Here is a 26,184-nt window from a genome sequence, read left to right as displayed (position 1 = left end):
TTATTCGCCGGGATCCTGCGCCTGGCTGCTCAGGTCTTCCAGCCACAGAATGACTGTCCTCTTTAATCTGACAGTCGACAGCGGGCAAATGGAAAAGTAGCTGCGTTGGGCATCGGATGCGCGGCTTTTAGCGGACGCCAACATTGTAGAAAGAAAAAGGATTTTTTTTTTTTACCGATTTTCCGGTTCGGCTCAGTCTGGACCTATGTTAAGTTGTCGCAGTGGATTTTCGTTGTAGATTGTAACGAAGCGTACACTACTGTGGTACCTGGCTGCTTGCGATAGTGCGGATCTACCGGCAATATACACGCAGCATAGACAAAATTGGTAAGTGTGAAATGCGCATCTGTTCTGAACATTTTATTCCATGAGCCACTATTACGGTTTCGTGACGCCTTTTGGGGGACGGCAGGGAGCGATCGGATGGCTTAGCGGGTTAGTTTGGCATGTGTAAAGTTTGATTAGCTAGTTAGAAATATATCTCCGGCGGCAATTAATGTGCTTTTGTAGTGGTGTGCAAGGTTGTTCTGAGGAATGTTTTAGGGCTTGCTATTGACTTAAGCCGTCCTGCCAAATACTGTAACCTACGGGAGAAGCAAGCACGTAACGAGCGTCTATATTCGCTGTTGGAAAAACCTTTAAAAAAAGGTCGGGACGTTTTTGCATTTTAACCATGTTCTCTGACATTTTCTTACATGACTGGATGGCCTGTAATCGATATCTAAGCATTGTATTACATTGCTCGCTCAGCATCCAGATGGCAGGCTGGCTGCCACTGACAGAATGGAGCTTATCCTAGTGGAAATTCCAGTAGAATTTTCCACTTGAAATGTTCCCTGTTTTTTGACAGCTGAAATCGGCTGCTTCGCTTGGATTAAGCTTCAGCTACTCCTGTCATGGTCGGCTGTTAATGCAGACCGCCACTGTACCCCCGAACCAATTTGTAACTAATTAATTGAATCCACTTGATAGGAATTCATCCACACAAACGATCCGTTGCTGCTTGATTGTCTTTTGTTTATTTATACATTGGCATGTAACTTTCTTCCCAGTTTGCATGTCCCTTTCTTTATTATAGTCCATGGACATTCTAGTATATTTGCTGCTGAAGTCATTAATTAAATGCTTGTTTTGAACATTATGCTTGAATAAAACTCTAAACCATATATGTTTTTTTGAGAATGAGCTGCTTGAAATGTATATAGGACAAAGTATTTCTAAAATTTTCTACAAAGTATGTCTCAGATGTCCTATTTTAAATAATTCCATTATTTTATTTATTGATTTCCTTTAGCGTTTTGTTTCCCTAGAAAACCAAAGCATGTCTTGTCGTTTATGTGTGTCAACTTGTGGTACATTTTCACTAATGCACTTTGCACAGAGGTTACTGTCCCCGTTAGCCATCAAAGTAGAAACCGCGTGACGTCCACATTCCCGGCCCCTGCACCGCCTGCAAAAATCTTCTACATGAGGAGAACATGCAAAGTTCTCTAAAACACTAATTGTGAACCCTGAATTCTGAACCCCTCACTCTTACACTTATTAGTGAGAAGTCAGTGTTCTTCTAGGAACTGGTTGAGGTTCCTAATCAGAGGGATGCTGTAGGATCCTCTCCCCATGACCACGCCAATATGTTTGAGCACTTTTAAATTCCTGCTTGACGGCCACCTTGGCCACATTCCAGAAGCCAGCAGCGATTGGTATGTGGATGAACGGACGCCCTCAAATTCCACTCTTTCTCCTTGGGCCATGATGCATGTTTAATATATCAAATGGCACGTCTGCATCGATTGAATTAAGGGTTGCTGTGTTTAACAGCGTCTCTGGGGTTTGCCCGTTTATCTTATTAAATTAATTTTCCTTTCCTATAGGACGCAGCCCATCTCAGCCATGCGCCATGCATAATCTGATCTTCAGGTCATGGTTCTGGCAGCCCAGGGCCATTATCTCCTCGCTCCTCCTTCTGCTTTGTCCTCCCTTTGCCTTTTTCCTCGTGCCATGTGGCTGCTTTCACCATGATCGTCATCACGCTCAGCCCTGCTCGCATCGTTCACGCATCTCCTCCAGTTTTGTTCGCGTTGTGTGTGCACATGCGTGTGTGAATGCGTGTGCTTCCATGACAACGGGACATATAGTGCTTGCTCCAGACATATCAAGATTTTCGAGATTGAAATCCGCAGCATCATCCTGACCTGTTACGAATCTATCTTTAATATATTTCTATATTTTAAAGCACATGCTGTCGTATGTGTAGATGTGTTTCGGCAAGTCTGGTTTTGCCGGCCTCTGCAGTGCGGTCGCCCATTATGCTTCTTGTTGGCAGCTGTTTGTTGGCAGAGCACAGTGCAGGAATCTGCTAGCAGCACTCCTCAGAGTGACCGGCAGTATGGAGGCTCACTCTCTGTCCCTCTCTGACATGCAGAGGCACCTAGACCTCGTTTCGGTCCCGCTTGTACTAGATAGCCGCATCCCGGAAAGCGGAAAAGCAGCTGCCGGATCTGGGGTCGTTGATTTGAGCCGATGAAGTCGTCCGCATGCACGAAAGCACTGACACATCCTGGGGCTCCCGCTTCAACATCGTAGACCCCCTCATGTAACTCTTGTAATTGTTGGCCCCTGTCCATTTTTTTGAAGTACATTAATACCCTGGAATTGGGCTTAATTGCGCTTGCGTCGTTCACGTTGAATGCCATTTTTGCTTGTTGCGTAACTTTGACATTTTTTGCAGCTATAATAGCACTGATTTCACTTACCGCCATCTACTGCTGGTGCTGCCGTTTTTTGCGCTATGATTTAATGTCCTAGCAGGAATCCTGGCTATTATTTGTACTTGTGAAGTGTTTATATAAAGTATTTGTAAATTGCTTGTGGAGTCATCATTTGCTCATTCTTGGTTTGAGTTTGTAATCTCAATGTTACTTAAGATTATATTACTATATTTCACATATTCATATATACAGCTTGAGAAGATCCATCCATTTTCCAGCTGATTATCCAGAGCTGGGTCATGGGGATGTACCTCAGGCAGTCCAGGACACAAGGCAGAGATGTACTATGGCCTATTTATAGACACCAGTTCAGTCAACTGCATGTCTTTGAACTGCAGAAGGAATCCAAAGTACCTGGAGGAGACCTGCACCACACAGGGAGTCCTCCACACACTCAGGGTGGGGGTAGGATTGAAATCAACCAAACAAGGTGGCGTGAGGGAACCATCTGCACCACGGTTCCATAAAGCATGAGAAGGTTTATTTAACAGCAGGTGGGGGAGAATTGCTTTTTAGAGTTTTGCGTTTGCATGCTACCTGTCTAAGTTTGTATATGTAGGCATAATTTTGCTACAAAACTATCCTAGTATGCCAGTGGTGGGGACTGGGTCATGGAGGGCCAATGTGGGTGCAGGTTTTTGGAACGATCTCTGAATCAGTCAATAATAAAACAGTGCTCCTCAACTTCAGTCCCGAGGACCCCCTGCTATTGGCTGATTGAGAGGTCATCCCAAAAACCCGCACCCACACCGGCCCTCCACGGAACAGGTTCCCCACCCCTGCAGTAAACAATGATGGAGTCTTGGGTTTCTTGTACCAGAAACCACATAAGAGCATACAGGCTATAGGATGGGCATGGTGAGGAGATCAGCGTGAAGAAGTGCTGAGAAATGGGAAAATGTCTTCCTGTCCTGTGACACCCATGTCTTCTAATGGGGGAGGGAGTGTGTGTGTGTGTGTGTGGGGGGGGGGGGTAAATGGATAAATAACTGAATTAAAGTCATGCTGAGAGCCAGGAAGGGTTTTGAAGAACAGCAACCACATGCAATTTTGTGAATAATTAAGAATGATACAATACGAATGAAAATGAGGACGTATTTTTTTGATAAAGCTTATTGTCCTACTGCCTTTTTGTTTAGATAAAAGAAGGTTACAATCCACATTTTACTTACATTTCATTAAGATGGGGCTTAAAATGACAGGAGTCAGCTTATCTTAGAGGAAATTCCAGCAGAATTCCTCTGGGTGTTTACGGCTGAGCTGGTCTGCGTCGTTTTGAGCAGCCTAATTAACACTGCTGATCTTTGCTGCAGACCAGTGCAGATGTCCAGAAACTATTTGTAACTGATCCATTGAATCAGCTTGATGCATACTTATCTATACATGAGAAACTTCCTTCCGATCCAGTCTGGAAATCCCATCCGGTATTCCATGTCCATGGACATTCTGTGATCACGTTAAGTGTTAGCAATCTGACTTTAGTTCTGCGGTAACATTTCTCATCTCTGCGACTTGTCTATTCACTAGGACACAATTTTCTAGTCAAAATATGTAGTAGCTGCGAACTTTACCAATATCAAAGTTTATGTGGGCTGTACTGTCCCATTTAAACAATACGTCCATACTCTCTCTTTATTTCCCACATAATTTGTTCACTGACAGATTCTCAGTTTGCCCTCCGCTTACAGCATGTGATTCCATTGATTTTTTTTTCAAACTGACCACAGACCCTTATCTTGAGCATTCTAGCAAGGGCATTATGGTGCTCAAAGAAACCATCCCTCTTTCATCAGGGTTATGTCCAGCTCTTCCAACACTGATCCCTCCTACTTTCCTCTCTCCCCTTAATATGTTACAGCACTAGACAATTTGCTATATTTTTTTCACAAGTAGAGATATTTTTTTTCCCTGCTGCCCAGTAAAACACCCCTGGGAGCTGAGTACAGTGAAGAGCTGCTGTGATGAGAGTGTGGGACCCACTAGATGCAAACAAGCAGCATTGCAGTAATTCTGACAGAGCTGAGATGACAACACAGGCCTCCCCACTAACCCCATCATTCATACTGTATGCTGCTCAGACACACCATAGCCAAATGGGATGAGTAAATTATGTATGCAATTATGGTTGAAGACAGAACACTGGGAATTTTTTTTCTTGTGAAGCCTTGGTCTGGTCTTTCTACTCAACACTGGCAATGAGGTTCTGATGGTGTCTACAGAACTGCATCTACAGTCATTAATGGAGTGAATCTTTGATGTCACACTCATTTTGCGATTCTTGGTCGTTTGAGTTGATTTAATGTTTCTTTTTGATTACATTATGCTTGATGTGCTATAAATATTAACTAGCCTTTGTAATGATCAAGGCAACTGTCCCTGTTTACAGCAAATAAATACAGCCGTCCTGCAAATGCTAATCTAGAGCTGCGTACGACAAAGAAATGTGACACAGTAATAGATGCACATCACATGAGAGTAATAGATGATCATCATACCAGAGTAATAGATGCACATCACATGAGAGTAATAGATGATCATCATACGAGTAATAGATGCACATCGCACGAGAGTAATAGATGATCATCATACCAGAGTAATAGATGCACATCACATGAGAGTAATAGATGATCATCATACCAGAGTAATAGATACACATCACATGAGAGTAATAGATAATCATCATACCATAGTAATAGATGCACATCACATGAGAGTAATAGATGATCATCATACCAGAGTAATAGATGCACATCACATGGGAGGTATAAATACAGAAAGTAAATGCAGGTGGTGTTCAGAATAATGCAAACAAATCATATTAAACTGTTGTAGCAGCAAAAAAGAGCAATTTATGTGTATAGTAAATTAATTGCATGCTTGACACAGATACTAACAGATACTACTACTGATTACAATGGAAAGAAACACCAGTGTAAAGCCACACATACTTGCATTGCTCATATTCTAATCGATGCGGTAAGATCTCGGATGAGCTGCTGTATTGACTGATCGCTCCTGTCAGTGACTCGCCTGTGTCTCGTTTGCCTTCCCTGCTCACCTTTGCAGGCCCGGGGCCCATTGCAGGTGCTGATGGGATGGACAGGATTAAAGTCATAAAGAGGCGTCTATCCATGTCTCTGCGTGGCCCCAGGCCCGCAGACGAGCCGCTGGACGAGCAGACGGAGTCGGCCCCACCTGAGGACCCACCCCTTTCCCAAGCCTCGGGTAAGTCATCCCCCGGGGGCTCATTCTATCCAGGGGCCCCCTCATATGTTTCAAAATCGAAATAAATAACTTTTATTTAAGTACAGTCAGAAGATGGTAGCTAGCTAGCTGGTTAGCAGAACATGCTGCTTCAGAATCTCCTAAATAAGGAACACAAATGTTTAATGGTACACATACCGGTATATTTAATATTTAGTGTAGTGACTGTTTGTGGTCAACAGGGGACCCCAAGCAAATGCATCGCTTGAGTGGCGGTAAACTTACACGCCACTGCTTACATGCTTAGCCAAACCTCCATCTATGAGAAAGAGGGTCACGGTCTCATCCTGGCATTACAAGCATATGGTTGTTTGTTCTTGTCCTGATAATTGCTGAATCACTCCTTTTAGCTAGACTCTGACTCCCCTGGCAAATGGCAGCAGATTTGACTTGGCCCAGAGGTATCGCATCGAATAAGTTTTCCGCTAAAATGGCTGCGGGTAGTTTGGCTAGAGGAGAAAGCGGTATGCAGTACTTCTGCTCAGCATGAGAGATTTATTATCTTCATTATGTGATTGGAAGAAAAAAATTATGTTTGTGTGGGGAAATTATTTCCTGGACCCTTGGGAAGAAAAAAAAAGAAGTAAGAATGCAAGCTTTGATTTATTTATATTAGAGATTTTCAATTAATTTTGCGCACAGCACAAAATTATTGATTGCTAATCACTGCCACCCACCGACATCCATGCATTTTACTGATGAGATGTTTATTTTAAATTGTATTACTTATTGTATTACATCTGATGATAACATTGACTGGAGTGACCGTCTGCGGTGGCTCACATTTGCAAGCAGTCGATGGTGAAGCATGTCTCTAAGTCAGTGTCTCTGGGGGACCCCCAGATGCTCCACGTTTTTGCTCCCCCCCCCCCCCCCCAGCTCCCTTACCGAGGACCCTTTCTGAAAACTGGGTTGAGAAACACTGCTTTAAATTGAAATAAAATGCCATTAGGCTGCATAGCCCAGGATGCAATCCTTGAAAGGCAGCCTGGTGGATTTCAGAGACACTGGTGGCAATCTTGCTTCATTCAATGAGATTAATCGTGCGGAAGGCCAATTTGCAAATGCCAGTCAATCCAGAAGCTGGTTGGCATCGCAGAGGTGAAATCACGCATTCAGCACCTCCGTAGAGGAGCTCAGCTGCAGTCGGAGAGATCCTTTGACCAGGGCGTGAAGTGCGTTTTTTGCTTGGGCTGTCGGCTACCTGCCTGCTGACAGGGAAGACGACTAATGAAAGCTCATGGGAGTGCGAGGTTTTTCAAAGCGAGCTGAAAAGAAATCAGTCAAGCTTGATGCGAGAGCCTTAATCTTCAAATCCACTCTTCCCCATGCTTCTGTCTGTCTCTCTCTGGTGGCCCCCTGCTGCTTCCCCACTCACTGCCTACAGACCTTCCCATTCTCTGCTTGTCTGCTCCTTAAACTTCACACCCCTTCCGGCTCTCCACCCTCTCTCTCTCTCTCTCTCTCTCTCTCTCTCTCTCTCTCAGATCCGGTGGTTTGTCCTGCCTTACGGCCCACCCTGTGTCCCTCCTCGCACCCTGCCTCGCACAGCGCCCCCTCCTTCCTGCGTCAGTATGCAGGTCACCTGGGACGAACAGCCCTGCGCCGGGACCCCAGGGGTGTGCTGGAGCGCTCCCAGCTGAACCTCTACAGGACCGGATCTCTCGGTGAACCCTCTCTGTCTTTCTCTCTCTCTGGTTGCCCTTATCCCTCTCTCTCTCTCTCTCTCTCTCTCTCTCCTCTCCGTCTCTACCTCTCTCAAGGTGATATATTGGTATGACATGATCATTTCACCAAAACCATAACATAAAAACATATTTCATTCAACAGGAAACACTGACAGCATCCATTGCCCATCTTTATAATTAGTTAATATCACTGGAGTAAAATAAACAAACATCTCTCATTTATTTCTTAATCTAAAATAAGTAACACAGTAAACCACAAAAGGCTCCATTCACTGAGTATTTGCTGCCTGCAACATTCCAAATATTTTTATTTAACAGCATATTAACAGAACATCTGTTTCACTGCATGTGTTTCCTAAGTATTTTATAGCTTGAATCTCGCATCTATGCACAGTTATCTATTAATAACGCTGAGCATTCCTGTGACTGGTGCGACGTGGTATATTTTCCGAGGGTGTAATACCAGGTCCATGCTGGGACTTGGGACTGTTCCCTGTCATTTGCGTTAAATCCTTGTCCTTAATTACCCCGATTCTGAGGCTTGGCGTAGCCCCCGATCACGTTCCAATCACATTAGCTGCAAAGCAGTTTGTGTATAAGCCTGCTAAGATGGCCTTGCCAGGCTTAGGGACTGTCGCAGTGGTGAGTATCTGCAATTCTATAATGGCTGCTATTCCTGATGGTTGTTGATGCCAGTCACCTAGACCATGTAATCCAGTAGGAACAAGGAAATATAACTGTTTCTCAGACTAGTCCTTCGGGACCCCGAGGAAATCCACAATTTTGCTTCCATCCAGTTCCCAGCACACCTTAATCAATAAAGAACACCGAATACATGGTACAAGCATGTCAGGAGCTGGGAGGGAGCAAAAATGTCAACTGTCTGAGGGGTCTGAGGGATCCCTAAGAACTGGGCCGGAAAACACTGGTCTAAACTGTGTGTCTTACATTTTCTTGTTGGATGAGAGGGAACCGAGGCTCAGTATCGTAGCTGAAGCAGCTGACGTGTATGTGTGACAATACTGGCTGAACATGAATGGTGATATTAAACAGCAGTATTAAGTACAAAATTGAAGGTATGGTAGTGATGATGGTCATAGTAATGGTGTGAATCCCCTTCATTTTCTGCCTCTCTTCTGAATCACTCTGTTCACACTGATTAGTGTCTCATTTGCCTTGTTGGCCTGGTAACTGGGGAGGATTATTATTATTATTTTTATTTTATTAGCTTTTCATTGGTGAATGACTCAGAAATGTCAAATTCCCAACTTAACTAGCTGCAGTCCCACTTTACCTGTAGCTACATCTTCTGGATCCACATGGCAAGCCAGTGGCAAAGACAGTTACGTACATTCATGTGAAATTGTTGGTGCTGTTGACCTGGGAAATACTTATTCTGCTATTACGCCGGTTCACTTTTAGTATGTCTTGTCAGTTCAATCATTAAGATTGGCATTTAAGAGTCTAGCTTAGTTTTTCTATGAATTTGGGATCTGAAGATTACATGTTATACAGGTAGTCTTTTATGGTTTTTAGTGCTATTTTATGTTTACGTTCTTAGCCGCGTAGCAGACACTTTTAATGTATGTGTTTTGTTATTTCACTTTGAATATAAATTTGCATTTGAATGCGATTCGTGATGATAATCATGCCAGGTCTCCTGATAGGGCTGCTCTCTGCCAGCCGACTTCCTTAGCATCCCTGCTAGCTGCTATCCCCAGCGCTCCCCTGGCCTGCTTTTGCTGATACTCCACTGTGCTACCGGAATAAACTTCCTGTATTTTGTCAAGGTGAAAAGATGGGTGCTTCTCAGCTGCGTCAGCTATATCGCTCAGCCGCAGCTTGGTGTGTGTCCATCCTTGCGCGTGTGTCAGGCTCAGTCATGGCTGTTTGTCTCAAATAAAAAGATTTTTAATAAATGCACAGCTGGTTATAATTTAGCATCTGCTAGGTGTGAAAAACTGAATGTAATTTTTTTTTTTGGATTCGATAGATGGGCAGACTCACCCATTGTGGCCAGGACATTCTGACCAGGATTGCTACTGCATAAGGCAGAATACTCTGAAGCTGTGACTACTGACTGCTGCTCTGCAGGAGTGTGGCTGGCATTGTTGTTAGTTTAAGCTGGGCCCTTCTTAGTGCAAAGCGCCCCCTGGTGGTGTTGGCTGGTAATGTTGCTGCATGGGCCAGAATGCATCACATCGATAGGTCTCACTGAACGCAGTAATCCCGGTGTTTATGTGAAGTGACTTTCTGCCCAACGTTTCTTAAATGTGTCTTTCATGCAGGACCTTTTGGAGGTATGGCTGTTGGTTGGTGTGGCCACTACAATGTGTTAAGAAGGTGCTGTTTGTCAATATAATTTGTCCTTATATAGTTGATATTTAACACACTTTGAGAGGCTGGATTACGCACAGTCCCAGTGTTTGGCTTCCCTCACTGTCACACTGCTGGAGTTTAATGAGAGAGAGGTCTGTTTGCTTAGCCTCCCTGCTCTTCACAGCTGTAGTCCTGATTGTTTACAGTCCCCTCCAGGTACAGGGGGTGGGGGGGTGTGGCTAGGGAATACTGTCAGGTTTGTAATGCTTCTGAAGTCATTAGCAAGGCAGAGGACCAACTCTGGCCAATCAGTCATGAGGAGGGTGAAGGAACGGACGTCTGCTGAAGCAACGCGCTGACTCCAGATCAGGTCTTAGATCAGGATCAGCCCCCTGGGTGTCTCTAAGCTGCTGTGGAGTGTTGGATGGGGGCCACGCATTGCATTAGGTGTTAGTGCTGTAAGCTGCACTCTGGTGAAGTTTCCCCCTGCTAATATGGGCTCGGTGGATTTGCTGCACAGGACACTTCACTGGCCTGTATCCTTGGCTGCATGCGCTCACACGTGCTAACATGGAGACGTGAGCGAGGGGTGTGGGATCACAGTGTTGTATGCCTTCAAAACATACATTTCTGGGGCATCAAAAGTGTTATGTACGATGGATGGACATTAAGCATGTAAATACATTTTGGGGGTGTGGAGGGAATGGAAGACCAAATGGAAGGAGGAAGAGAATGGAGAGAGAATGGATAGTGTAGAAGGGGGATGGAGTCTGGCTGTCTGTCTGTCTGGCTGGCTGGCTGTCTGTCTGTCTGTCTGGCTGGCTGGCTGGCTGTACGTCTGTCTGGCTGGCTGGCTGGCTGTACGTCTGTCTGGATGGCTGGCTGTCTGGCTGGCTGTACGTCTGGGCTTTATGAACAGTATTCAGGCATTTCTGACTTGTCCTCTTGGTTACTGATGCTATTGTTAGTGTATACATGTGGTATCTGTGTTTGAATGTATACTTATGTGTGCTGTTTTATTCGTGTATCACAAAAAAATATGTATTTCCTTCAGTGGACCAAGAAGAGGAAACCGACCTAAAAGAGGTAATGGACAGGCAGAGAGATTAATATGCTGCTTGTTTGGCTGAGAAACATGAGAGACTGAAATGAACAAACTGCAGTATGGCTGTCATGGCTGCAGGTGGCGCTGGATAGTCAGACTGTAGCTTCAGTGACATACACAGCAAAGAGAGATTAAAAGCAGTCATGGGATAGCTAGGCATTTTCCGGTCTGGGGGAGTGTAGACCCTATATACTTCTGGCTCCTGTCACCTACAGATACCAGTAGGCAGAGCAGCAGTGTATCAATGCAGCACCACAGATGCTAACTGGGAAGTTCTTTATTAGGCTCGGTTGTCACTTATTAGTCTAATGTGTCTGGCACCATTCCTGGTCTGCTAATGTCTACACAGCACTGTTTGAATTTATTACATTTGGCTGTATTTTCATAGGGGTGTGACTGTGGGTTGGATTGACCTTCCTCTGCAGGGGGATTTGCATGCCAGTGGTTGTCAGAAAACACTGGAATTGTGACGCATATCAGCCACTCACGGGGGCATTACGTTCTTGTATTTTTGTGTATGTGTCACAGGCATCGTCCATGAGAACGGCAAGGGGACCGCGATGGGCTCAGATGGCGAGAGTGACCAGGCATCCGGCACGTCCTCTGATGAGGTGCAGAGCCCAGTGCGGGTGCGATTACGGAATGGGAACCATCGCCGCATCGCGGAGGTATCACGCAGCCTGCCTCTGCACACGTCACGTATCACAACTAAAGATTCGATGCAAGTCCCCTGAAGGTTTTTATAAGGTTGTATTTATATATTTATTTTTGTATAAACGTGTTTTTCCTTATTGCCAGGGGATACAGTACCGTTTTCAGTCTCCCCCCCTTATTGGAAAATTGAGTTGTTATTTGATTTCCCCAGAAAAGTGCCTTGTAATAACTTTTTTGGTAAAAGTTCTGTTAAGTAAATAAAACGGGCTTCAGCTATCGATTCTGCTCTTTCCCTGTTTTCTCCTGTTACTCTTCCAACTCTTTCCTCTCTTCTCATTCCTCTCTCTCTCCAAGACTGAATCAATGAGGAAGTCTTTCCATCGCCTCCCTTTCTCGTTTCCCATTCTCTCCCTGTGCCCCTCCCGTATGGATTATACTCCCATACCTTTGAATGAGCGAGTCATATTCTTCCGCTCTTAATCAACGCGAGACACACTCCTTGATCTCTCCAGTCGTGCGAGTCATAGTCCCTCCGTCTCCCAGAGTTCGAGTAAAAGTCCCTTTACTTTCCTGAGCCTTGGGCTCCACGTGAGTCGAGCCTCTTCCTGACTTCCTCAGGACATCAACAAGCGACTCTCCCTTCCGGTGGACATCCGGCTGCCGGAGAGCTACCTGGAGAAGTTCGCCATGAGCGGGCCGCCCTTCGCCAAGCCCATGAGCCGCCGGCTTCGCCGTGTCTCACTGGTGAGGGCCCGCGGCTAGCTTTAGTGCTATCGCTCGCTGCCTAGCCTTTAGCGTCTGCTGTCCCTTAAATGTGCATGCTGCCTGCAAGCATTTAGTGCATTTAGCGCGCTACACCGCCAGTGGAGAGCACTTAGCCCCATGTGATGCCTAGCAATACATCATGCTGATGGAAGCCCAGTGACACAAGGCCCTTAGCGCATGATCTCAATGGTGGCTGCTTAATGTCACAAGAGGCCCTGCAACTGGTGCCTCCGGCTCATTCCCTGCCGCTTGCCTCCCCGTCTTGCCGGTGAATCTAGCTGAGAGCAATAAAATAAATTTCAGACAGCTTTCAAATATGTATGCTACCCCAGTGCTGAAATGTGAATTTCCAAGTTAATAAGAGGGAATTCAGCAGGGGGCAGCACAGAGGCTCTGTGGGTAGTACCATCATCTCAGACCTCCAGGGGTGTAAGGGTTACATCCCACTGTTTGGGGTCCAAAGATATACAGTTAGTGTAATTGGCATCCGTAACTTGCCAGTAGTGTATGACCATGTGTGTACCTGCCTTGCAGTGGGTCTGGTATCCCATTCAGCATGTACTCCAGCCTGTCTGAGAGAACCCTACGTCACATGTACAGTGGCTGAACACATATCCAAGATCACCAGATGTAGGTTACTGTTTGGACACATTTTAAATGCAGCTGAATTTCTGTGAATTTGTGTACAGAAGCGATGCAACATGTATTTTGACATCCCAAATGGGGTAGTATTGTGGGAAAGGATGAAAAAGCCCGTGAGATGCAGCCCAGAAGATCTGCGTGGTTCTAGATCGAGGCCCAACTACTTCCTGAAACTGTCAAAGACCCTGATTGGCTTTCTCGCTTGCAGTCTGAGATCGGCTTTGGGAAGTTGGAAACCTACACCAAGCTGGACAAAGTGGGTGAGGTAAGATAGCCACATGCAGTGAAGTTCAGCCTCCACTCCACAGGGGGGCGTGGTAGGCAAAGAACTGAACTTGCGTCCAAAACTGTAGACATGTAAAATGTCCTGTTTATCTGTCTTGTTTATCTGTCCCTCTATGCTTGATTTCAGGGCACCTACGCAACAGTGTTTAAGGGTCGCAGCAAGCTGACGGGCAACCTGGTGGCACTCAAGGAGATCCGTCTGGAACACGAAGAAGGAGCGCCATGCACCGCCATCCGAGAGGGTAATGCCATGCATAGCTAATCAGCCGCTAGCTTCGCTTCTCATGGCCAACTGGCTACAGACAAGGGGGATTTTCAGTCTGTAATGGTTCACAGCATTTTTGACTGATGTTTTTCATCAGGCATTATGCAAGTTGCAAATATGGACACCAGGTGGTGTAATAGTTCATCAGACTAAAAGCTTAATTGATGAAATCCAAATTGAGACATTCCTCTCAAAAGTCCTAACTGTTGCGGTTAGATAGAATAAACTTGATCACAACCATGTAATTTGCAAAGAGGGACTCAACAACATGACAATAACAATAAGCACAAAATGACTAGTAGAGGGTTCAGCTAAGAACTGTGATAAATTGGCTGGCAATGGATGTGTAGGCATCCTTCATGTTTCAGTCGTCCCTCCCTCCTTCAGTGTCTCTCCTTAAGGATCTGAAGCACGCCAACATCGTCACTCTCCATGACATCATCCACACGGAGAAGTGCCTGACTTTGGTGTTTGAATACATGGTCTGTAGACTATGATCTCTATGCATTTTTGCGTCTGTGTTTGTTATTAATGTGGTCATTCCATGTCCCCAGGACATGACATGCAAAGTATACCAAAATATACCAAAATATATCTATGGAATGTGCCCAAAGCAGTGCTATGTGACGACCCTTTTCCACGTGCTACATGCGTCCCCTTGCTCTGCTTGTCTCCTTGATCATGACTCCATCCCCACTTGACCTCCTTCCCTCCACCACCTTTTCCAGGAGCAGGATCTGAAGCAGTACATGGACGACTGTGGAAATATCTTAGATGTGTGCAATGTTAAGGTGAGTGTGGAAGTACAGTATGTAAATTTGAGTGTGCTATCTGTGTGTACTGCTGAATGTATTAGGTGTGTCTGCAAGTTTTCTAGCTGTGTGGAATGAATACCTTGTCTTGTATTTGCCTGAATCACCTTGTTTGTACCCAGAATTATTTTTGGTCCACTCTGCCGATGAAAAGTAGCCCTGTCTCTCTCTCCTCTGACCCTATTCTGCAGATCTTCCTATTCCAGCTGCTCCGGGGCCTGGCTTACTGTCATGGCAGGAAAGTCCTGCACAGGGACCTCAAGCCCCAGAATCTACTCATCAGCCACAGGGGGGAGCTCAAGTTGGCTGACTTTGGTGTGATAGGCTCTTAATCTGTCTGATACGCATGTGAAAGTACATAAACACACACATACACACACATGCATGCAAAGAAATGGCATTTCTATTTCCAGTTGATGTCCTCCCTCCTATTCTTTTTGTTCCAGGTCTAGCCCGGGCTAAGTCGGTTCCGACTAAAACATATTCCAACGAGGTTGTGACTCTCTGGTACCGACCACCAGATGTACTGCTAGGCTCTACAGAGTACTCGACACCCATCGACATGTGGTAAATCAGCCCTGCAAAGTCCAACGCAATCGTAGCCTGACATAGCTCCATAGCTATGTTGAGTTTTTACTAGTTTAGTCCTTGTATCACTCTTCTCTGGACAGTCCCACACAACTCCCCGCACTGTCAAATGGTTCTCTTTTAGCTCTCACACATTTTCACAGGATGTCTCCCACTCTCAGTCTAGACTGTGTCTATCACCTTTAGGTTAATGGGCAGAGGGGGTGGTGTGTATCTCAATGGGTCAGGTTGCTGTGCCTGAACAGGATGGTCGCCAGTTCAAGTCCCAGGGTCAGCAGAGTGATTTTACTATTGGGCCACTGAGGAAGGCCCTTAGCCCCAAAGTACTCCTGGGATTGTCTGATCCTGCTTTATCGAAATTTACGTAGCTTTAGGTAATAGCATCTGCCAAAGAAAATAATATCTAAAATGATAGTGGGTATCCGAGTCTTTCTTTCTCTCACTCTCTATCTCTCTCTTTGTGCCTGTGTTTGACCAGGGGGGTAGGCTGTATATTCTACGAGATGATGACGGGTAGACCCCTGTTCCCTGGATCTACAGTGAAGGATGAGCTACATTTGATATTCCGAATTCTAGGTGCATCACCAAAAAAACTGTTCACTGATCGTTTTGTTTATCTTCCCCTGCTCTGTATATATACCTGCATGTGGGCATGTTTGTGTGAATTGTTTTTTTTTATAACAGTGCAGGTTTGATTAAAAATTGACCAAGGTATACTCAGCTAAGAATATGTTCTACTCTTAGGCTCTCCAACAGAGGCGACCTGGCCCGGAATCTCCAGCTGTGAGGAATTACGAGCCTACCAGTTCCCTCATTACACTGCTGAGCCGCTGGTCAACCATGCACCAAGGTCTGCCTGTCTGTCTGCATAGGCCAGCCCATTTGCCTGCAAAGGCATATCCATTTGTCTCCATTGGCCTGCCCTTCTGTCTGCGTAGAACTGCCTGTTTGTCTGCATCGGCCTGCCCATCTGTCTACATTAAGCTGTCCATTTGTCTGCATAGGCCTGTCCGTTTGTCTGCATAGGCCTGCCCATCTGTTTGCATAGGTCTGCAATCCGTCTGCATAAAATTGCCGATCGATCTGCATACATCATCTGTCTGTCTGCATCGGTCACCTGTCTGTCTTAATAAGGCTGCCCGACTCTGCATAGGATACCTGTCTGTCTCCATAGGTCAGCCTGTCTGCATAGACCTGCTCAATTCTGCCGGTCTCTTTGCATAGTAAGGCTGCACGATTCTGGAAAAAATGTAAATCGCGATTCTTTTGCTTAGAATTGTTATCATGATTTTCTGTAACAGTTTTTTTTCCTTAAATTTAAACGTTTATTGCGCTCATTAAAGTGCAAAAGGAGACACAACAAAACATATGCCAAACATATGATTGATCCAGGACTGACATACCAACTACTGACAACAGAAAGGAATCGCTCAACTGGCCATTCAGTTAGCGTAACCAAAACAGCCAGACCAAAACAGTCATACCTGAAGTTTCAGTACCAAAAGTGCCAATGGGGTACTTTTTTGGTACTTCAGTACTTTGAAGTTGGACTTGAACCACTTTCTTTGTCGAATGGTTATGCAAATAGCCTGCCTTTGAAAAGCAATGCAACCGTTGCCTTGCAAATAGTTGCAAACAGCAAGGATGAAAATGATTATGATTGTCTCGGAGAACACATGCAGCGCTGATGCAAAGGCAGCGGAGGTAAACTTTAAACTGATTTTTAAATATATACTAGATAATCTTGGAAATAAATAATAATTAAAATTGCAAAGCATGATTTTTTTTTCCTATGACAGAGTAAAAATGCTTTAGTGAAACTTAAACTCCATGAGCTCTGTATACAGGAAATGTCTGTATACAGAACTGAAAGTAAAAAAAAAAAAGTCTGATCTTAATCTAGCTGACTAGCAAATTAAGAATTGCACAGCACAACATGCGATGTTGGTACAAATATCACTCTTCGGCCAGCCTTGTGATATACAGGCATTTTTTAAATTTAGTATAAAATACCCTGCCTTGCACTGTGATTCATTGCCGCTACTAGTTTTTAAGCCAGTTGAAAACGTTGAAGTACTGTACTTTTGGTACTGTCTTGAAGGTGGGAAAGCACCCTTTAAAGGTAATGCAGAATTATGGAATGCTTGAGACTCTGGGCAAAAGTAGGAGCACTTGTTTTGATCCAGCTATTGTGATTTAGAAATCAGATTGTGTGAATCAATTAATTGTGTAGCCCTGCTGCATAGGTCTGTCTGACTGTATGCATAGGTCTGCCCATCAGTCTGCATAAGTTGCCTGTCTTTATAGGTTGCCTCTCTGTCTCCATAGGCCTGCTCGTGTGTCTCTATAGGTCTGCCCATCAGTACACATAGGTCTCCTGTCTGTTTGCATAGGTCTGCCTGTCTGTCTGCACAGGTCACTTGTCTGTCCGCATAGGTCACCCGTCTGTCTGAATTGGTCACCCGTCTGTCTGCATAGTTCACCCGTCTGTCTGCATAGGTCTGCCCGCCTGTCTGCATAGGTCACCCGTCTGTCTGCATAGGTCACCCGTCTGTCTGCATAGGTCTTCCCGTCTGTCTGCATAGGTCACCCGTCTGTCTGCATAGGTCTTCCCGTCTGTCTGCATAGTTCACCCGTCTGTCTGCATAGGTCTGCCCGCCTGTCTGCATAGGTCACCTGTCTGTCTGCATAGGTCACCCGTCTGTCTGCATAGGTCTGCCCGCCTGTCTGCATAGGTCACCCATCTGTCTGCATAGGTCACCCGTCTGTCTGCACAGGTCACTTGTCTGTCCGCATAGGTCACCCGTCTGTCTGAATTGGTCACCCGTCTGTCTGCATAGGTCACCCGTCTGTCTGCATAGGTCTGCCCGCCTGTCTGCATAGGTCACCCGTCTGTCTGCATAGGTCACCCGTCTGTCTGCATCGGTCACCCGTCTGTCTGCATAGGTCTGCCCGCCTGTCTGCATAGGTCACCCGTCTGTCTGCATAGGTCTGCCCGCCTGTCTGCATAGGTCACCCGTCTGTCTGCATAGGTCACCCGTCTGTCTGCATAGGTCTGCCCGCCTGTCTGCATAGGTCACCCATCTGTCTGCATAGGTCACCCGTCTGTCTGCATAGGTCACTCATCTGTCTGCATAGGTCACTCATCTGTCTGCATAGGTCACCCGTCTGTCTCTGTATCATTCTGTATGTACATCTCCATTTCTGTGTCTGACCACACCTTCCTGCCTTTTTGTTTACATCTGTACGTCCTCGTGCCCATTTGTCTGCAAATATGACACACTTTCGTTTTTTTTCCGCTGACCATCCCTGCTGTGTCAACTGCATTTGTAATAGTTGCTCTTTGGCATTATCTCGTCCTGTAATACGGTTTTGGAGCCAAGCACGGCAGACCCTGAAGCTGCTGCTCTGTGTAGCCTTCTCACTATCATTATCTAAGTGCTGCCTGTATCTGCTGGGCTTTTCCGTTCCCACAGGATAGACGCCGATGGGATTCACCTTCTGACCCAACTCCTCCAGGTTGGTTACACAAGGTCTTCTAACAATCACCGTATTGATTTATGGGATCGCAGTAGGTCCAGTCAGGAAAGGAGTGCAGTCAGCCTTGCTTTTTATCATTTCCCCTCTCCTTCTGCTCCCACTTCCTGTCTGTCCTCTGTCTTCTAGTTTTCGGTGAAGAACCGAATTTCTGCTGAGGATGGCCTTCGACACCCCTATTTCTCCTGTCTGGGGGAGCAGGTGCACACGCTGCCTGACAGTAAGTGTCTCCCTAAATTGCTAAGACTAAACTAAACTAACTTTTGGATTACAGCCTTAATGAATACTTAATCGGTAAAACTTCACTTGAGCGGGCACAAATACTTAGTAGTAACTCAGTTGCTACTGAAGTACAAATCATAAACCGGTATAATAGCTACTTGAGATAAAAGACGTGGTACAATTGATAAATGATTAATGAACATGAGATCAGTATGTAACTAAGACTTAGCTTGTACCAATTCATGAGTAATAGTATAATACTGTATTATTTGTACCCCTTCAAGTGAAGTGTTACCACTTAATCTTGCTGATAGTGCACAATTATGCCGATGTAACTACCATCCAAGCCCTTTTCAAACCTCACCTTAGCTGCTCTAGCGCCTGTGTGCGCTTCATACATGTAGCACAGCTTTCCGTCTTTGTGCGTGTGGAACGTGCACTTTTGTGTGACCGAACCCCTGATTCTCAGCTCTCCTCTTCAGCTGCCTCCATTTTCTCTGTGAAGGGCATCCAGCTCCGCAGGGACCCAGGAAGGAAGAGCAACATGCACCTAGAGCCAGGTGAGCTGCCGTTGGCTAAGAGACAGTTTGGCATAACTGGAGTTCTGAGCTGTAGGGGAGAAGGAGCATTAAACATGAACAGCGGAGAGGGAAGAAGCTCGGCCTTGTTTGGCTAATCTTCTGTTTACACCTATTTCCAGTTATCTGAGTGTAATCGGTTTATAGACACATCTCTAATGGTACAAAGTTGAATATTAAGAAGCTGTATCCATTACTTCTTATGGGTGCAATTATAATTACTTCCAAGTCCATTCAAGAGACCACAATCCCCACAAAATATCCCTATCAGACAAAAAAAATCATATTTCAGCACAATAGAGAACACGTTAAATAGCAATTTCCTAAAATTCAATTATTTCGGTAGCAAATATGAATTTGTAGTGCTATACTTGCTTTGCCTGCGCTTGGATGGTGATTGCTGTTGCTGGACTTCCTTACTCAAATACCCAATATAGGTATTAATCTGTACTGCTTCTTTAGGTGGGAACTCAAATACCATCACGTAGGTGAACTTTTAATTTTCTTTTACGTCGTCGAGTATTCAGTCTGCAGACTAAAATCACTTTCACTTTGTACTGTCGTACAGTCTGTGTTGTGATTGTCGTTGTGTCCAATGAACAGTGTTGCCTTTGAAGTAGGCCCCACCTCCTTAATGATGAACAGACCTCTTAGTCAATCAAAACACATCCTCAACTGTGAGCTCCTGCAGAGCATCCTTGTAGTAAGATTGGCCAATGATATCTGTCATTTATTCTTGGGGGAATTTTACCTACAGTATTTGTTTTATGGTACTGCCGCTAGCGCCAAAATTTGTACTTCTAATGAATCAAAAGCAGTCAAGGAAAACTATTGGCTAATATTAATAAAGATTATAAAAGAAGCATAGCTTGTTTACTAAATACACTGATTTTTAATGCTTAATTTACACTCTACAAGGCTATGGACGTACAGAATTGTTTTTAATGTTTCTAAAATTGTGAATGACTTTAGGTTAAATAAAATTAGTGAAACACTTAAGACGTATTAATGCTGCAGGTAATCAACCCATTAAAAACAAAGTTATGAGCGTGGATGACTCCAGGCTTTACACCCAGGGCATGAGAGAGCCCAACCATTAAGATAAATAAATTAGTGTTTAAAAAAGGGAATACATTTAATATGAATTATCTTGCACATTGATGTGATTAACATAAACCACATTTTCCTATATAACAGTCCCCGCAATCCCAGTAGGATCACCTATGGTTGTGAGCGTGAGCCATCAAACCTGAGGACGTCGGCCTCTTCGGTGTTCAGTATTTCTTCGTCTTTCTCCATCGTTCTTTCTCATTTGTTTTGTCTGCCTTCTGTGATTTTTTTTTCCTTTGCAACACCCCATCCAAACCACCCCATGCCCCCCACCCAAACAAATGTGCCTAACAGCGCCATCTACAGTGGGCACTGTTCCCTGGGAGTATGTCCAGAGAGAGGGCGCCCAAGCACGGAGCTCGTCCTACGCATCCACGTCCTCCACAAGCTGAGTGACTCTCTCACACACCGGTAAACACACACTTCCTCATCTCCTGGGCTTATGCACGTGTGCTGGGCATTTTTCATTACGATGGTTTTACCTTAACTGCTCACAGAAATGACGGAAGTTTTATCGCTGTCGCACTTTTCTGTAACTTCGAAACAACGAAACGCAACCGCAAAAAAAAAACAAAAAACAAACACATTGTAAATGCACGTTACACTCTGCATAATGACATACATTATTTATTAGACATTATATATACAGTACATTGTTCTTGTGGACATGTTGATCCAACTATATGTCTGTAGCTGTTCATTTCTTGTTCTGTTTCCTGGGTGTGCGTGATTTAAATGTCTTTTCACCTTTTGCAATGTTTCCATTTTGATATTCTATCTGTCATCTGTCTATAAATATCAATATAAATTCATCTGGCCACTGTTCAATTTTACAGTATATAGTGACAAGCTAAATTTTTATTCTGTTTTATGCCGAGTCAATCTTGCATCAGATACCGAAAAAATAACCCAGTGCAATATGCAGTTCCTCAAAATAATGATTCGGGGTCAGTGGTGTGAAGGCAGCCTCTGCGTGCTGCATTATTTTTCTGTCATCTCCATTTGTAAATAAACTTCTTTTTTACGTATGTATTATGTAATCAAATTCTGGACTTTGATGTGAAGACTTTACACTTAAGACAGGAAGCTTCAGTGCGACTGAGGATACAATTTCTGTTTAAGCGTGAGATATAAAATATACCTCCAGCCTGACTGAGTTGGTTTCACGGTTTTGCTGCTTCACAAGCCTTTAAAATAAATAAAAAGGCGTGGATGAGGTGGATTGCATGCCGTGGTACAGCTGCGAATTTGTTCTGTCGCTGAGGCTTTTTGAGGAAGGGAAAAGCCATCGCTCCACTCCAGAGTTCTGCATTTAGTCACTTAGCTGTCATCACCTTTATTCATATAACAAATTACCGTGATCCTTTCACTGAACTCTCCTGTCAGACTGATATAGCAGCGACAGCTGAAAGCTGCGTGCCTTCACAGTAGCTCCGCGATGCGTACGTTGGTGCTTTCTGACCACTAGAGGGAGCTAACACTCCACTCTTCTGGTGCTTGTTCATTTACCAGCTGTTGGCTTTCTGTGCTTGCTGGTATTTCATGCCCATAGTCAATTGCACTGAATGTGTGTTTATAAAAATTGGGATGATGAAAGTGTGATTTTTTTTTTTTAATTTTGGTTTGAATAATTTCGAGTGAATTCGTACCAACGGAGCAGCACTGCAAGAAGGAAAACAGCCGGGTTGAGAATTGCGCTTTTAAAGGGCAGATGAGGCCAGTGTAAATAGTTCTGCTTGGTGGACTGAAAACACAGAAAAATGACTTTTGCTCTACTCTCCTTAAGGTTCTCCTTGAAGGATCTAATGAGGATTGCCAGCTGGGTTAGGTGAAGAAAAGCCTGTCACCAGAGGCCTAGTTACAGAGGGAGAGAGAGAGAGACCTTGAGCCACAGCTGTTAAGGAAGCAGCTCTGTGGAGCACATGCAATCCCTCAAGCGAAGATTCCTCCCGTCTCCCTTTTCTCCTTAAGTGTGCCGAACTGATTTATGGTGTGGCAACAGATGAAATGAAACAGCTTCACTGCTCCTTGTTTATCCGCCACGTGTCGCTTTTTCCAGACCCCAGAAGGGCATCGGATCTTCTTTGTTGTGGCCCTTTTACATTCATTTAATGGCACAAAAACACCCCCCAGCTGCTTAAGTAACTTGCCAGAACTTCCAGGACTGTAATTTCATATCTTGTTACCGTATTTCGTTAAAGGGCAGGTGTCCTTCAGAAATGCATGATGGTTTGACATCTGCCCGTTCTCCCTCTCTCCTTCTTTGCCAGACCAAGGGAAGAACCGGAGACTAAGCGTGTTGTTTTAGGTGCCCGCGAGGCTCGTGGCGGACTGCCTTCCTCCTTTTCCCAGCTGCTGTGGACAGACTCAAGTTCAAGACAAGAAAAAGAGGGAAGGAAACCCAATAGACACTCTGACATCATAGTTCTTGAGACATTAGGCTTATTCTACATGCATACATTTTTAATAATGTCTTTATCAGTAATTTGCAGGCGTGAAGGCGATATACTCTAGTATTTAATGTGGATCTACGCCTAATACCGTCTACCATTTTGGATAATTGGCGATGAATACAGTAACAAGTGCAATAACGTTGTAATGGTGGCACACGCATCAAGCGCCAGACAATAACGTCGCGGGTGGTTGCATGTCCTTGTGCGTGTGTGTTCCGAAGTGTGCCTGTATGGTGCTCTGATCTTCAAATTAGAGAAAAAAGATTAAACTGGCCTGTGTTCAGTCCTGCTCGGCTGTCCGATGCTGCTCCCAGTGACTTCCTCTGAAGTGTATGGATTGGCCTCGGTCAGTGGAGTGAAAGGACAAGGGCTGCGGGATTGGCTACATGCCACGGTCTCACTGTTCTTCCTTGTTTAACTTGCCCTGCCCAGCCGCTGCGGCTGTGTCACTGCGTGTGGGAGTGAGTGCGTGTCCAGGGTTTGGCAGTAAACAGAGTGCTGACCATGAGCCCATGAAGGCACCTGCAGGTTATTTATTTTAGCGAAAGTTATTGAGGATCATACAGCAAACCTAATGAAAGTGTGAATCTGAGAAGCAATCAGCAGGGAGCTTTACTGCCCTGCAGCCAAACACTTTGTTTGGAAATTAGCCATTTTAGTGTAGCGACTCCCAGTTTTATGTTTTAGGGTGCACTTCCTTAAATACGGACCTTTAATGGTTTTTGTTGCCCTAGAGGAACGTTTATTTTTTGGTTTTGCTTTTAAAATCGTGATGATCGAAATGGTGTCTCTTTCGGTTTTTCTGTAAAGACAACATTCCTGTGGCATTTTGTTAGGGGAGCCTGTGAATATGAATGAGTGAAATGAAATGTAGAATTATGAATTTATTTATTTGAATGACATTATTATTATTATTATTATTATTATTATTATTATTACTTACAGACTATGTGTAGTGTCAACAAGACTACTGACAATTTTGCTATGTTGTTACTGGAGTGTAAAATGTCCATCTCATGAACCGGAACCGAGTTGATCCAGTGCACCAGCAGGCCTTACTACATGTAGCAACAACAGTACTTAATGGTCAGAATCAAGGCTTTCCAGTGGAATCACTGCCCCAAAACTTCTTTGCCACCACAGTGGATATTCCCAGGTGTGCAGTGTTCTCATAACAGCCGTGTGAATTTGTGTCAACCTGCCGTGTCGTTACATCAGCTGCCGCTTCTGGCTTCTCCATTTCTGTTGCTGCACATTATTCTGATGAGAGGCGATAAGTACTCCTGCCTCCTACACCTCCCGGAGGGAAAGAAATTCCCCAGAAGTATGGGGCCGAATTGTCCTCCAGTCCTAGATTATTATATAAAGACAGTGGGAAGTCAGCTGCTGCTCGAATCCTTTAAGGGATTGTGCACATTACTTGGATGAGAACAGAGCAGGGGCCAGTGGAACCGTAAGACTGAAATTTCAACCACATTGTGACGGAAGTACTGCAGTTTAGCTTGTTCTGCCTTGACAGAATGGTAATGGGTCTTTGATTACATAGTAATCGCTTCCCCACTGGCCTGAAGCTGTATAAGACTTGTACTGAAGCCAAACAAAATGGAAAGATGATGCTTCCATTTGAGTGACCCCAAATCCCAGTACTGTCCCTGCAGTGTAGCATGTAAACGATAGCAGTGTCTGGCACCTTATGACTTCTCATAGAAATGTTTTCTGGGAGTGAAATAAAATAACTGTTTTATATGGATTAACAACTTTCTTGAAAATTCAGCTGGTTTTCTTGTTCGTTTCCTAATAGTTGTTGTTATTATTATTCTTAGAGATGGCACAACATATAATTTTTTAGTTTGATTCCGATATTAGAGTATCTGCCCATTCCAATACCAATGATATTTCATATTTCTCCACTTTATCAACTACTAAGCATTAAATGAGATATGCATTTTAATTAACACGGTAGACTGTCTGTGTTTAGTGCCATCCTGGCATTGCTTGAGTATGCTAAGGATAAGAAGATCATGTTTTCCAAGCAGAAGCTATGTCACTACGCTACAGGAGGACGTCCACTGCTAACATGTTATATTCAGCAACAACTTTCATGAAAATGAGCAGAAATATTTCTTAAAGTGAAAATTCTCCAATCTGTTGCTGAAATAAATATAACAGAGAAATCAAACATAAAAATATCACTAAGTAGTTTCACTACCCCAACTAACTATTTCATGTCAAAAGGTGCACGTAAGTCTCCAGTACGAAATGTATAGTGGAGCGCAGATGAAAAAACAAGTGGTAATAAACCAATTAAATGCAAGTCTGAAGAGATGTAATTTATGTACATTTTACGGTGTTCAGACTTTAAGACGAAATTAGCACTAGCCTTACATACGTAGCAGGTGCCTCTAACCTCAGCCTATAGCAGTCTGCTAACCTGAATCATAGGAAGTTTATTTATTACCATTTACTAGAGAAATAGTACCGCACACTATGCATGTCAAATTACTTTGTCATTTTCCAACAAGACCTTTTTATATAATATACAAAACTTCTAAATTATGGTTCTGTATGTGCAAAGTTACTATTGTACACACTGGGGGGCACTACATTTTGGACTAAAAATGCAAATAAAAAAAATTTATTTGCTATTAAAAATGCAAAATAAATGGCACTTAAAAGTTTAAAAGTTACTCTGAGAAACGCAAGACTCCACGGTCACAAACGCAGTTAACATGTGAGTGAGGCTGGTTGCCAAAACCGACGCAGGGCATATCCAAGCTAAGATTATAATATTAAAAACACAGTATGCACTTACATTGACAAATATTATATATCACTAGTATTTATATAGTATGTGACTTTGCACGTCTTCTGTGAAATTCTGCAGTCTTTTGGCAAGCTCCTGTTTTAATTGTTCACGGTCAACTCATGAATAACTAAAACTGTGAATGTCAAATTCGCAAATTTGAAAGGGTTACTGCATTTCCAGACCCTATTTGACAATTGTTCAGTTACTGAATAACTGACTTTCCCTAATTTACTACAAGCATTTTAGACTACAAGCATTTTTCAGGCTAGACCTACCTCTGATGAAGAGTCAGATTCGGTTCTCAGCATCCTACCCCCCCCCCA

The 26,184-nt window shown here is 44.2% G+C and overlaps 1 protein-coding gene across 8 annotated transcripts; it reads left to right on the top strand.

The window, feature by feature from the left end:
* On the top strand, positions 1–26,184 carry LOC125747694 (cyclin-dependent kinase 16-like). Of its 8 annotated transcripts, XM_049023123.1 has the most exons (18): positions 1–327; positions 5,835–5,993; positions 7,520–7,699; positions 11,673–11,812; positions 12,417–12,542; positions 13,414–13,470; positions 13,618–13,732; positions 14,143–14,237; positions 14,484–14,546; positions 14,759–14,882; positions 15,014–15,134; positions 15,634–15,731; positions 15,900–16,005; positions 18,632–18,674; positions 18,822–18,912; positions 19,397–19,474; positions 20,897–21,013; positions 22,873–26,184. In XM_049023123.1, the coding sequence occupies exons 2-17, from the start codon at positions 5,864–5,866 to the stop codon at positions 20,992–20,994; spliced, it is 1,665 nt and encodes a 554-aa protein (XP_048879080.1). In that variant the 5' UTR covers positions 1–327; positions 5,835–5,863; the 3' UTR covers positions 20,995–21,013; positions 22,873–26,184. The 8 variants fall into 8 exon arrangements, 6 of the variants coding, with proteins under 6 accessions (XP_048879080.1, XP_048879081.1, XP_048879078.1 ...); XM_049023124.1 differs by lacking the exon at positions 20,897–21,013; XM_049023121.1 differs by lacking the exon at positions 22,873–26,184 and having other exon boundaries at positions 20,897–21,184.

The sequence above is a fragment of the Brienomyrus brachyistius genome, chromosome 8 (assembly GCF_023856365.1).
Source record: "Brienomyrus brachyistius isolate T26 chromosome 8, BBRACH_0.4, whole genome shotgun sequence".
Taxonomy (NCBI): domain Eukaryota; kingdom Metazoa; phylum Chordata; class Actinopteri; order Osteoglossiformes; family Mormyridae; genus Brienomyrus; species Brienomyrus brachyistius.
The sequence above is the reverse complement of the archived record's forward strand: the minus strand, read 5'-3'. Positions and strand labels throughout refer to the sequence as shown.